Below are 13,694 nucleotides of genomic sequence, written 5' to 3'. Positions count from 1 at the left end.
CAAGAAACAAACTCTTTCCCAGTTGGTTTTTCTAACCCCATATTACTTGTCTTGTCTTACTGTGCCAGAAAGCAAAAGCAGAGGGTGTCTAGCTGGTCAATTGTATTAGCCTGCAGAGATTTGCATATGTCCAATGATAATTCTGTTTGGGTCAGAAGGTCAATAGATCAGTATAAATGTATATAAATGTATAAAAACAGTTTATGCACTTTAGTAATGTTGAACCAGAAGTTTTCCCCCTTATGGTAGTTTCAGAAAGGAGACTGCTCTTAAGTTGGTTGTAGCCGATTACCACTTTAAGTACTTATATCAATGTTAAAATAATATCCTTAATTGAGTAGTAAATTATCAGTTAAACTTAATTGGTTGATCAGTGAAATATTTCAGTTTTGATATTACCTTGAGGAAACAAACTTGTTTTCATAGGTAGTCACATAGAGTTTGGCCTCACAGGAAAACTATTTCAGGAGTAAAAAGCATTACAGCAATTCATCAGCTTTTCCCTCTAGCCATGAGAAGCAAGGAGTGTTTTGTCCTGCCCTCATTCTCACATAGCTACCTGAACATGCTCTTGATTGTAGTTACAAGCAGCAACTGCAGTATTTACATGGAAGTAGATAGCCAGCAACGAGTCCAACTCCAGTTTGCCATTAAGCAGTGGACAGTTAACCAGCAGCTTTTGAACGCTATAGCAGGGAAATGCTGGATTAAGTCTTGTGTAACACCTTTGCAGAGAAAGCATACTGTTTCCTTTTTAAATCCTCTCTGATGGTATGTGGCAGCTAGTTCCCTTCTTTGGAGGGAGTTTTAAGGCATGCATTTTTGCAGAAGCATTGTGTTCTATGCCCACCCACCTACCCAATTCTTCATTTTGCAGCTGGAAATCAACTGGCAGCAGCAACATTTTTTTCTAGATCATGCTCAGTGACTACAGTTGTACATGTCTAGTCTCTTTCAACAATAAGCACTTAAGGTTACACATTTATTTACAATAATTGAAAAATGTACAGTTTCTTACATGGGTTACTTGTGCAAAGTTGTACTCAACAGATCAATGTATACACAGAAGACATTGGAAGAGCAGACAAACACACTGATCAGTCTCCTCCCACACTGCTACTTAAAAGGTATCCAAAATGTACAAACTGAACTATACCAAAATGCTTTTGCAGAGATGGAACCACTTTGTAGAACTGCGGGGGGAGAGAGCAAGGAGGAGAGAGAATGAAGCATGCAGCAGTTGCACTTGTGATCTTCCTACTTCTTCCACCAGAAAGCCAAGCAGGAGGGTCAAATTACCTAAGAGATTGGGATTAGTATCGTAAGAGACTTTTCAATGCTTGTTTCCCCCCCTCTTCCTTACTCCTACCATTAGCCATGTTACGTTTATCCTGTGCCTGGCCCCTTTACAGCCATAGTCCAAAGGCTTATTTATATATATAATCCACAGGAGTCCTGTGGAAAGGATACATTGCTTTTAACCTCAGACATGCCGTCACCACCACACTATAATGAGAGATCACTTTGCACATCACCCATCAAAGCAGAGGCCCACCCCTCCTTCACCCCACTGCCCTACTGGATGCATTTGAAATGGAAACTGCTCTGCAATTCCAAAGACTTCCATATTCTGAACAGAAAAACCAGCAAGAATGGGAAATGGCAGGAGAGAGTTAGTTCTTCGCAGCACTTCACAGATGCAGTGGAGTTGATACCAGCAGTTAAATGACCAGCCTGGACAGATCAGCACTCAAGTCATAGTTAAAAATGTATATTGTATATAAACATCCCTTTTTTTTTAAATCAAGCTACACGTAAGCGTCACTGTGTATAACACAATTACAATTAAAAGCTTAGTGTACACTACAGAAATGCACAGTACTGCCCTAAGACTGGAGATGGTAGACCACAGAGTGGAATTCAGCCTCAGTAATTCTTTTACAAGTAACCCAAGTACAGTACATTTGACCTCAAGGGGGCAGGGATGGAGGGGGGGGTGCTTTCTGATGTCCAAGGAGGAAAAAAGCTTCAGCGAGGGTGGGTGGCAACAGCACAACAGCTATTTTGCTTTCAAGGTAAATGCAGTGATGCTAGGAGGAGGAGGAGGAGGATGACGACTCAGACACTTCATACATATATTTTTCCTCATCAGAGTGTTCATTTGCATCATCCAGGGTCAACAGTCACGCCAACTCTGTTCTACTATTGCAGAAACCCGTTTTTCATATTCCCGCTTATTCTCTTGGTATAGTTGAGCTGCCTGGCTGTTTGCTGGACTGTTTGGATTAGGCTCATCCAGTAAAGACTGTTCAAGAGAAAAAGACGGATCAGGCTGCAGAATGAAACATCACACAAGAAAGCCAGCTTGATCCAACAGCAACAAATGTAGCATATGTTAGGAATGTATCAGGTTTCGTTAGGGCCCATACTGGCCTGTAACCTCCATTCTGTCACTTGACTTTTTACATTAGTAACTGCGGCATCATCTACCCCTCCCAAGATAGGGCTGAGAGAGATTCCTGCCTGCAACCTTGAAGAAGCTGCTGCCAGTCTATGTAGACAAGACTGAGCTAGATGGAGCAAGGGTCTGTCCCGGTATACGGCAGCTTCCTATGTGTTTCTGTATTCACACACATGAAGTCTTCATCTAGAACAATGTTCATTATAGGGACTAGTGACAACTCCCATCAACCCAAGAGTGTTGGGCCTGTGTGAAACTTGGGCTGAACACTCTGCACAGTTCCCTGGCACCATGCAGTGCTGCACTTTGCCTAGTGCTGGGTAAGGGAAGCAGAGCCCTCTTGAGCCTTTGGCACCATCCTGGAAGGTGTACACAGAGTGTTGGAACTGGAGCCCTTCTTAAGAGAGGGCTCTGTCTCTCTTAAAGGGTCCTCCCAGCACTGAGAAAAGTGCAGTACTGTGTGGCAGTCAGCACAGTGGGAAATGGCATTGAAGGTGTTGTGTGTTTTTTTAACCAAAGTGGCCCCTGCTTGAAAACAGCCTCCAAGTACAAAAATGCACACAAAGAATTGTGTCCACAAAGTGGCAGAGACACAACGCATCCTAACTGATCCGGTGTTGCTACAATTCATGACATCCTCTCATTCCTATTTTCTGTTACCCGCCATGTTCACAAGAGTACTTGACCTTTCAATGACATGCAATTCTATGCTTGGGGGATTTGTGAACTAGTACATTAATATTTGAAGACTGTTTAGGAATGCCCTGTTACTCTTTTCTTTTTAGTGTGTGCTTTTTGCACTTTGGATATCCATTTAGTCTCACCTGTATTCTTAAAAAGCTAATTCATATACCATTTCATTGGTTCTGACCAGTATGGATACATGCCCCAAATAATTGTATTAGCTTGGATTATAAACGTGCATTAGAAATAATGGTCAGGGAATCTTACTTTGCCCTTGCTAGACAATTAATTAGGCCATAGAGATGCTACTGCCTTGACTCACACACTGAATTGCCATTTCAAGTTGTCACCAGAAGCACTGTTACCTGTATGGATGTTAAGATGGACGACACATCATAGGTAGGACTCCAACGGTTCTGAAGAATATCCAGACATATACTACCATCTGCATAGACTACAAAAAGAAATTTAATGTTACATGTTAACATGAGATGCAGGTGGCCCCTTCCAGCTCCTTACCAGCATTTGCTGCATAAACATCAAGAGTCACCCACGCACAAGTGTCCTCAGCTATCCTGCTGCCATACAAGTTAGAGAACAGGCTTCTGGCTAACAAAGTTTTGCAAGTCCATCTAGTTTCACTGACACTTCCTCTATTATGACCTCACAGCTATTATGAAGCTGTGCACACACTGGTATTTCAAGCAAGGATTAAGCAGCAGGATCTATGCCAGCCACCCTAAGAAGCAAAACAGCTGGCCAATGTGAACTTTGCAATACAGTACATATTTCAGAATCCTTTTCAGATCAGCTGAGGAGAACATGAATGCGCAAGATGGGAATACCAGTGAAGATAAAGCCATTAAATAGTACTTTAAGATAACATCTGAACCTGCATAAATGTCACAAGCCTAATGTCTTGTATTTTGCTAGTGATCACAAAAACAACATACTTCATTACAAAGTTCTGCTAAAAGCCATACAGGTGGAATGTCAAAAGCAGACAAGATTTAGCAGCCCTGACTGTAGGAAGCCTGAGCTAGCAGTATGATGAAGCAGACCTGATATATTCACATATACTTCCCTCCTTGATATTAGGGATGCTACCTCAGATATCAGAGGAGTCACTGAGGAATCACCATCTAGTTCACCAGAACATTTTAGCAGCAGAGTGGGATGGAGTTATCAGGAACATCTTTGTTGCTCAAGAGCTATGCTTCTTTTTAACTTATCAGTATCTGGCCCATTTTCTTTGACTGCCCTTGATGTACTTAAGGCACATTTTACATGTTTGATGGGTACGTACCATTTGGATGAAACATTTTAGACACAAATCTAACGGTAGGTGGCTTGTTTGGATATTCTTCTGTGAATTCTATGGTAAGCTTGAAAGTTCCTGCAATTGAGAGAGAAGTTCTAAGAATTTTGATTGTGATTTATAATAAACGAGTGGTCCCTCGACCAAACTGTCCTAAACTGAATAGTCTCCAGTGTCACAACATTCTTGTAGTACAGCAACAACGGCCAGCCAGACTCCTCTGGGAAGCTCACAGCCAAGACATTCCAGTGAAGGACTCACTATCTGGTAACCAGAAGGACACTGCCTGTGCATGGGAGGTGGTCCCACAGTTAGCCACATTCTGTATACAAGATGCTTCAAACCATCTCTTTAGCAAAGGGCGCTATTTAGATGGCCAGCCTATTCAAGGCAAGGCATCTAGTTACAGTAGACTGCATCTCAGCAATGCCAGCGGCTCTTCCCATAGAAAGCTGCCTTATACCAAGTCCATCTAGCTCAGTATTGTCTACACTGACTGGCAGTGGCTCTCCAAGGTTCCAGGCAGGAGTCTCTCCCGGCCCTATCTGGAGATGCAGCTGCCAGGCACCTTCTGCAAACCAAGCAGATGCTCTAGCACTCGGCTATTAAGGCCCCTTCCCCAAAGATGGCACACATGGTTCTCCCATCCAGGCACTGACCACAGCAAGACTTGCTTAGCTTCCACAAGGTGGCTGTATCAGGTGCCCATAGACCAGGGCTGCCCAACTTCAGCCCTCCTACAGAAGTTGGACTACAACTCCCATAATCCCCCATTAATAGCCACTGGGGCTGCAGAGGGGAGCCGTAGGCTAAAAACAGCTGGGGAGCCTAAGGTGAGCAGGCCTGCTGTAGACCATGCTCTGGGACCATTCTCCTCACCATTCTCCAGAAACAGGCCTGCAGGTTTTACGGGGGGTGGCTGGAGATTGTCCTCTCTCAGCCCGTGTTCCCGGGGCCAGGGCAAAGAAATGAGTTGGTTCCCAGGCTGCCAAGCCAGCAGTTGCCCTCAGGTTTGCCCAGGGACTGAGCTGGCAGCTCTGAAGCTCGTTTCTTTCAGCCCCTTAAAATTCAGCAGGACTTGACATTTCGAGCAGGTGTGGGCACAGCCTAAATGCAGCCATCTGCCACAGCATCTCAGTGCCTGCTCACACGCCTGGGGAGACTAACCATCCTGCTAAACCGATCTCCTCCTCCTCGGAACAAGGATTGCAGCCTTTTTGTTCTATGCTTTCAAGTGCTCATGAGATGTACTCATTAGGAAACATGCAGAGGACCAGGCTGCACATTTCCAAGCATTTAGGATGAAACAAAATTACGTAAGGAAAAAACCCAGGAGTTCTCAGTCTTTGTGCCATCCTGATCTGTTAAATTCTCAGTGGCTAACATACAATTCAGGTCAGTTCTGTTCATCTTATGGTAGCTGGATAGTGCAATAATTTATATATTTTTTAAAAAACACTTACCGTCTTCAAAAGGGGTTCCCTCCGGCCTGAAAGAAGAGAGACAGTGTCAGCATCTCACATTATATTTAACTGGCAATCATCATTTACATCATGAATGTTTATATGTCACTTTTCAACAGAAAGGTCCTCAAACTGATTTACATAGCAAAAGCAAGAAGATGCAAGCCCTATGGGGTAAATAGAAGCAAAGAAAACCAAACGCCAGCAACAGCCCCTGAAAGGGATGGGTAGGGACAGTTGCTGTCCCCTTGCTTCAAAAGGTGCCTCTATGCCCAGTGCAGCATGGTCTACAATAGTTGCTGTATCTTCCCGAGAAAAGGAACAGGGCTCAAAGTTTGCAAGGCTTAGGATCTTTAGAAGTGGGCGGCGGGGGGGAGGAGTTCATCACTTCTACACTGGGGGATAAGCGACTCATGGAAATAACTGCTCAGGGGATCAATGTCTACTCCCATCCTGCGGTTACTTCTAATCCAGCCCGCAAGCACAGATGCCCATCCAGGGCAGGTAGCAGGGAGGGTTTCACACAACCTCCCTTTCACTGCCTCTTGTTAAGAATTCAAGCCAGATCATTCTCCCTTCGAACTCCAGTAGTCTTGACTACCCTTACGGTTGTTGTGCATGCTAACCAAACAATAGTCATTCACCACAGGTGACTGGGCAAGTAAGGTAAAGTGTGTTGTCAAGTCGATGTCGACTCCTGGAGACCAGAGCCCTGTGGTTGTTGTTGGCAGAATACAAGAGGGGTTTACCACTGCCATCCCCTGCGCAGTATGAGATGATACCTTTCAGCATCTTCCTATATCGCTGATGCCCAACAGAGGTGTTTCTCATAGTCTGGGACACATACCAGCATGGATTCAAACTGGCAACTTCTGGCTTGCTAGTCAAGTCATTTCCCTGCTGTGCCATTAGGTGGCTGAATGGGCAAATACTCGACTATAATACTTAAGCTTCCTCCTCAAAGAAGTGTGGGTTTTTTGGAAAGGAACATTTTCTGGAAATTCCCCATGCAAATTTCCAAGAAAGACCCAACTTTCAAACAATCTCCAAATACTCTAAAGAGCTAACAAAACCAGTCATCAAGGTAGAAAGCCAGCAGGGGAAGGGACTTGTCTCAGTGTATTGCAAAGAGTGTTGGATGTATGACTGACTACTCGATGGGCAGAAGTCAAGGTTGAGTGTTTGGTGCAAGGAGCTCCTGGCTCTCAGGGGAAATGTTGGTTCCCTCAAAGCCAAAGTGACTGATCTGGAGAAGCTCAGAGTCAGAGAAGTATGTGTATGAGTCTTCCAGGGATGTGATAGAGGCATCTCACTTCCAGGCTAATGGTTCCTCTGCTGTCATGGGAGAATGGAGGCCTCAGGGAAAGAGGACATCATTCTTAGGAAGAGAGAGAAACACTCCCTAAGCAAGGGTCCTTCTGTGGATGAGGAGCCCATATCCTCTCCACAGGGTGGGGGCCTCCTAGTAATAGGCAATAAGATCATTAGGGGTAGAGAGAGATGGGTCTGTGACCCATGTGTAAACTGCACAGTGACTTGCCTGCCTGCTGCAAAGGTTGTGGATGTCACAAGGCATCTAGATAGGCTGTTAGGCAGTGATGGGAAGGAGCCTGCTATTGTGGTGCATGTCGGCACCAACGATGCTGGGGAAGCAGTCAGGAGGTTCAGGAAGCAAACTTTAGGCTCCTAGGTAGCATATCAAAGTCCAGGACCCCCAAGGTAGCATTCTCAGAAATGCTACCTGTTCCATGTGCAGGGCCAGCAAGACAGGCAGAGCTGAGGAGTCTCAATGTGTGGATGAAACAGTTGTGCTGGGAGGAGGGGTTAAGCATTGCAGTTCATTTTAGGACAAGATGAGCCTGTACAAAAGGGATGGGCTCCACTTGAACCAAGATAGAACCAGACTGCTGGTGTTTAAAATAAAAAAGGTTGAAGAGCAGCTTTTAAAATGATGCCTGGGGGATAGCTGACAAAAGCTAGGCAGTATCTGGTTCAGCAAATGCCATCCCTTAAGGTGTGAGAGTGTAAATGCTTCAGATAAACCAGAAGGGGACAGTAGAACCAGACAGAAGGATGTGCTAGCTGGTCAAAGAGATCAAACGGCCATAAGAAAGAGAGCACACACCAGGTAAGAGATTCAGCGTACAGGTGCTTATATGCCAATGCGTACAGGTGCTTATATGCCAAAAGGGCCTCCAAACAGGTTTGTGCACAGGACCTGGTGTGAGATGTCAGTGTCATGGAACCTTTAGGGAACAAGTGACAGTAGTGTAATCAAATTCAGCATATATGCAAGGAGAGAATCGCCAAGCAAGTCTGACACAGACACTTTGAACTTCAGAATGGGAAACTTCTCTAAAATGAGGAGTTTGGTGTAAAGAAAACTAAAAGGGGAAATCAAGAGATCACTCCAGAATGCATGGAATTTACTTAAAAACACAACAACAGAAGCCCAGTTAGAAGGTATACCCAAAAGGAAGAAAGGTAGCACTAAGTCCAGAAGGATGGCTAACAAGTCAAGGAAGAAAAATTCCTTCAGAAGATTGAAGGCCTGCTCAAATGAAGAAAGGACAGAAAGGAACAGGCACTCTCACAAAAGAAATGCAAGGCAGCATAAGGGAGGTGAAAAAAGAATGAGAGGAACATTTAGCTAAGAGCTTCAAGAGGAACAACAACTTCTTTAAATACATCAGAAGCAGGAAACCTGCCAGGGAGGTGGTTAACAGACCAACCACCTCCCTGTGGTTGATGAGGGAGTGAAAGGGATTATTATTATGGAGCTTGCAGAGAAGCTAAACGAGTTCTTAGCATCTGTTTTCATGGCAGAGAATACTAAGCGCATACCTGTGCCTAAACCAAGCTTCTCTGGGACAGAGGCTAAAGAACCAAGTCAGATAGAGGTGATGAGATGTTCTAAACTGTCTGGAAAAATAAAAAATTAACAAATTGCCAGGGCCACATGGCATCCACCCAAGAGTCCTCAAAGAACTCAAATGTGAAATTGCCTACCTCCTTGCAAAAATACATAACTGATCCCTACAATCAGGCTCTGTACCAGAGAACTGGAAAGTAGCCAATGTAACACTGATTTTCAAAAAGAGATCCTGAGAGGCACCAGGAAATTACAGGCACGTTAGCTTAACATCTGTTTCAGGCAAATTGATGAAAAGCATTCTCAAAAGATAAAGTTGTTAAGCATATAAAACAGGCCCTTTGAAAGAGAACCAAGATTTACCTTCTGCAAAGGTAAATCTTGCCTCACCAACCATTTGCAGATGACACCAAGCTATTTAGGGTACTGAAATCCAAAACAGGTCGAAAGGAGCTCCAAAGGGATCTTTCCAAACTGGGGGAGTGGGCAACAAAATGGCAGATGCAGATCAATGTTAGAAAGTGTAAAGAGATGCATATAGGGGCAAAACCCCACCACATATACGCTGATGAGGTCCGAGTGGTTGGTGACTGACCAGGAGAGGGATCTTGGGGTCGTGGTGGACAACTCCTTGAAAGTTTTGGCACAATGTGTGGCAGCTGTGGAAAATGCCAATTCCATGCTTTGAATCATTAGGTAGATGACTGAAAATAAAACTGCTAATATAAGAGGCGCAGTGGGGAAATGCTTGACTAACAAGCAGAAGGTTACTGGTTCAAATCCCTGCTGTTACTATATTGGGCAGCAGCAATATAGGAAGATGCTGAAAGGCATCATCTCATACTGTGCGGGAGGAGGCAATGGTAAACTGTGGACAACCACAGTGCTCTATAGGTGCCAGGAGTCGAAATTGACTTAACACCATACCTTATTTTTGACCGAATGTTATAATGCCTTTATACAAATCTATGGTGTGGCCACATTTAGAGTACTGTGTACAGTTCTGGTCACCATACCTCAAAAAGAAGAATAAGAGACTAGAAAAGGGACCCAGAGTGGTGTAGTGGTTAGAGTGCTGGACTAGAACCAGGGAGACCCGAGTTCAAATCCCCATCCAGCCGTGAGACTTGCTGGGTGACTCTGGGCCAGTCACTTCTCTCTCAGCCTACCCCACAACGCAGGGTTGTTGTGAGGAGAAACTTAACTATGTAGTTCTGGGCTCCTTGGAGGAAGAGCTGGATATAAAATGTAATAAATAAATAAAGGTGCAGAAGAGGGCAACCAAGATGATCAGAGACCTAGAGCACCTTCCTTACGAGGCAAGACTACAACACCTGGAGCATTTTAATGTAGAAAAGAGAGATGAGGTGGCATGAGAGGTCTATAGAAATAAGCATGATGTGGAGAGTTGAGAGAGAGATTTTCCTCCCTCTTGCATAATGCTAGAACCAGGGGTCATCCCACAAAACCAATTGCCAAGAAATTTAAGACCAACAAAAGGATGGACTTTTTCACACAATGCATAACCAACCTCTGGAACCTTCTTCCTGAAGATGTGGTGACAGCCACCAGCTTAGGCAGCTTTAAGAAGGGCTTAGACAAATTCATGGAGGGCAGGTCTATCCATGGCTACTAGTCTGGTGGCCGTGGGCCACCTCCAGCCTCAAGACGCACGATGTGCCGATACCAGTTGCAGGGGAGCCACAGCAAGGCATGCACATAACTCTTGCCTTTTGGGCTCCCCGGAGGCATCTGGTGGGCCACTGTGCGAAACAGGATGCTGGACTAGATGGGCCTCCTTACGCCTATGGCCAGCAGACTAGTAGGGCCTCCTTACGCCTACCCTCAGCCCCCCCACCCACGTTATCCCAACCCACAGGCACAGCTCTCCCATCCAGGCACCGGCCTGCTCAGCCCCGGCAAGGAGGCTGCTTCCTGCGCCCTCTTAGCCCAAGGGTAGGCCACGGCGGCTCTGCAGGCGCGGTCGGACTACAGCTCCCATCATCCCCAGCCACAGGCTGGTGGGGGTGATGGGAGTTGTAGTCCGGCCGCGCCTGGGCCCGGGTTCCGGCCGGACTCACCCGAAGATGACGGCGTTCCACACCATGATGTTGTTCTCCGAGGGGGCCCCGCTGACTCCAGCCGGGGGATCCTCCTGCAGCCTGCGGAAGGGGAGCAAGGAGAGAGAGACGGGCCCAGCCCTGCTCAGCTCAGCTCACCGGCGCGCAAACAGCGTAACTCCCCCCCGCCCTCGCCCTCGCCGGCGCGGCGGCCTGCGCAAGCGGCGTAAGGCCGGGCCGCCCAGCCGCTGCGCCGTTTGCGTAGCGCTCCCTCTGCCGCCGCCATGTTGGATCGCCTCACCTCTCCCCCCCCCCTCCCTCCGGGGCCCCTCAGCCTTACCTTTTGAAGTCCCGCATGAGGCGCCTCCGGGCCGGCGTGGACATGGCGGGCTCGCGGTTACCAATCACTCATACACCAGGCCCAGGGAAGGCGGGGCGAGAGGGGCGTCCGGGAGGGCGAGGCGGCGGCTGGCTCCGAGCGCAGCGGCGGCGGCGGCTGCCCAAGCGACGGCGGGCTCTACCACTGGCGCCTTAATGAAGGGGGGGAGAAGGAGACGCTCCCGTCCTGGGCGCCTTAACTACGGCGGGGCCGCTACTGGGTAATAGCGGACCGCACCACCACCGTTGTGGGGGGGCGGAAGAATAAACGGAGGCGGCGCCAGATACAGCCGAATCACACCGGAGCGTACCACTGCGCCGCTGGAAGGGGGGCGGAGGCGGTGCCGCAGCGAACGGGCCGACACCATTTGTCTCAAGAGAGGGGGAGGCTCCGCCCTCTTTGGGGGCTGGCTGGAGCGCCGTTTAAAAAGCGGGCGGAGACGCCCACCCCAGGATTCTGGACGATACCAAATGGGGCCAGAGGAGGGAGGAACCGTCACGGAGAACCAAGGGTCTAAGCGCCACTACAGTACCTGTAAAGGGCTGTTCTTGTCCTCTCTGCTCCTGATTGGTCGGCAAGCCACCGGCGGCTCCGCCCCTGGGCGGGGCCTTTGTTTTGCATGACGGCATTGGTAGCCGGACCCTGTGCGTGGTGTTTCCTGGGTAATAAGCCCTATTGTGTCCAATGGGGCTTACTCCCAGGGAAACTGAGCAGATGGCTCGTAGCCGGGGTAGCTGCTTTTAGTGCTTTCTCCTATTCTGGGGCTCATTCTCAGTCGCCTTCTTCAAATGCCCTCATATTTGGTCTCATATCTGTAAATGAGCCTTACAGACTTGACAAAAGTGAAATCTGATAGGTCCCCGCCCTCAAGGAGCTTACATTCTAAAGACAGACAGTGGGGGAAACAACAGAGGGACATACATGGGCAAATACAGTGAGACCCACATAAAGCTAAATTGTGGTTGGAAATTAGGGTTAAACGGATAAGAATCTATGGCTATTGCATCCCCATTGCTGTTATTTTAAATCCTGTTCCTTCCCACCCTTGCCACACACACACACACACCCTTGCAAGGTGGCTTGTGGTGATTTTTAAAAAGTGAATGAAAACTGACTGATTTGGATAGCAGTTTTTTTAACTGCTGATTTCCAGCCAAGAGCCTTTTCTCTTACCATTCTGGACTTCGTACATAATGTTAAATTATCACACAGTGGGCTGCCTGTATATCTGTGGAATTATGTCAGCATAATTCCAGTATAATTCTGGGCCAAGAACTGTGTGTTCTGCCCTTGGTTACAGGCTCTTACTTAATCGTTCTCCTGCCTCCTGTCTGGATCAGTATAAAATTCACCATGCTATGTGCTGCAGCTTATTTCTGAGAGTTGATTAGGGTCAGGGGGTCTCAAGAAGCACCTGTCTAGCTCTGCACGCATGCACAATGCATCTGTTCGTAAACAGCAGCCCCCGAGGGAGGCCCAAGTGATTGTGGCTCCTGTGGCAAGGTGCAAAATGCTCTCTGCCCCATGCCCCTTTCAAACCAACCCTTGCACGTTTTGAAAATCCATGGGGGGGGCAGGGAGGGGGGAAGGTGGCTAGCAGCTGTCTCTTCTTTCCTTGTGCTTCTTGCAAGCTTTTGAAGGGTCTGAGACGAGAGCTGCTCTGACTCATTGTGCGGGGTCAAAACCTGGGAGATCAGTTTGATCTGCCTGTTCTGGATGGGGTCACACTTCCCCAGAAGGAACAGGTATGCAGTTTGGGGGGTGCTTCTGGATCCGAGTCTCTCCCTGGTGTCCCAGGTTGAGGCGGTGGCCAGAGGTGCCTTCTATCAGCTTTGGCTGATACGCCAGCTGCATTGGTTTCTTGAGATAAATGACCTCAGAACAGTGGTGCATATGCTGGTAACCTCCAGACTGGATTACTGCAATGCGCTCTACGTAGGGCTGCCCTTGTGTGTAGTCCGGAAACGACAGCTGGTTCAGAATGCGGCAGCCAGGTTGGTTTCTGGGTCATTTCGGAGAGACCATATGACTCCCGTATTGAAGGATCTACACTGGCCACCGATAAGTTTCCGGGCAAAATACAAGGTGCTGGTTATAACCTTTAAAGCCCTAAACGGCTTGGGCCCTGGGTATTTAAAAGAACATCTTCTTCGTCATGAACCCCACTGCCCATTGAGATCATCAGGAGAGGTTTGTCTTCAGTTGCCACCGGCTCGTCTGGGGGCTACTCGGGGACAGGCCTTCTGCACTGCTGCCCCAAAGCTTTGGAACGCGCTCCCTGCTGAAATAAGAGCCTCCCCATCTCTGACAACTTTTAAGACACCCAGGCTTTTAATTAAATATTGTTTTAACAGTTTTCGCATCGTTTTAAAATGTTGTTTTAGAATTTGAGTTGTAATGTTTTAATTTTTACTACATCATTTATTTTAACTACTGTTTTAACTTTTTGTTATTTGT

The 13,694-nt window shown here is 47.2% G+C and overlaps 1 protein-coding gene across 1 annotated transcript; it reads right to left on the bottom strand.

The window, feature by feature from the left end:
* Window positions 1-963: 963 nt before the first annotated feature.
* On the bottom strand, window positions 964-11,710 carry UBE2A (ubiquitin conjugating enzyme E2 A). The gene is made up of 6 exons (XM_053273314.1): window positions 11,199-11,710; window positions 10,880-10,960; window positions 5,927-5,952; window positions 4,452-4,541; window positions 3,511-3,599; window positions 964-2,305 (listed from the first exon to the last, which is right to left on the bottom strand). Exons 1-6 carry the CDS (start codon window positions 11,240-11,242, stop codon window positions 2,177-2,179), a joined length of 459 nt encoding a protein of 152 aa, XP_053129289.1. The 5' UTR covers window positions 11,243-11,710; the 3' UTR covers window positions 964-2,176.
* Between the last annotated feature and the right edge of the window lie 1,984 nt (window positions 11,711-13,694).

This window comes from Hemicordylus capensis, chromosome 11 (genome assembly GCF_027244095.1).
Source record: "Hemicordylus capensis ecotype Gifberg chromosome 11, rHemCap1.1.pri, whole genome shotgun sequence".
Lineage (NCBI taxonomy): Eukaryota > Metazoa > Chordata > Lepidosauria > Squamata > Cordylidae > Hemicordylus > Hemicordylus capensis.
The sequence above is the reverse complement of the archived record's forward strand: the minus strand, read 5'-3'. Positions and strand labels throughout refer to the sequence as shown.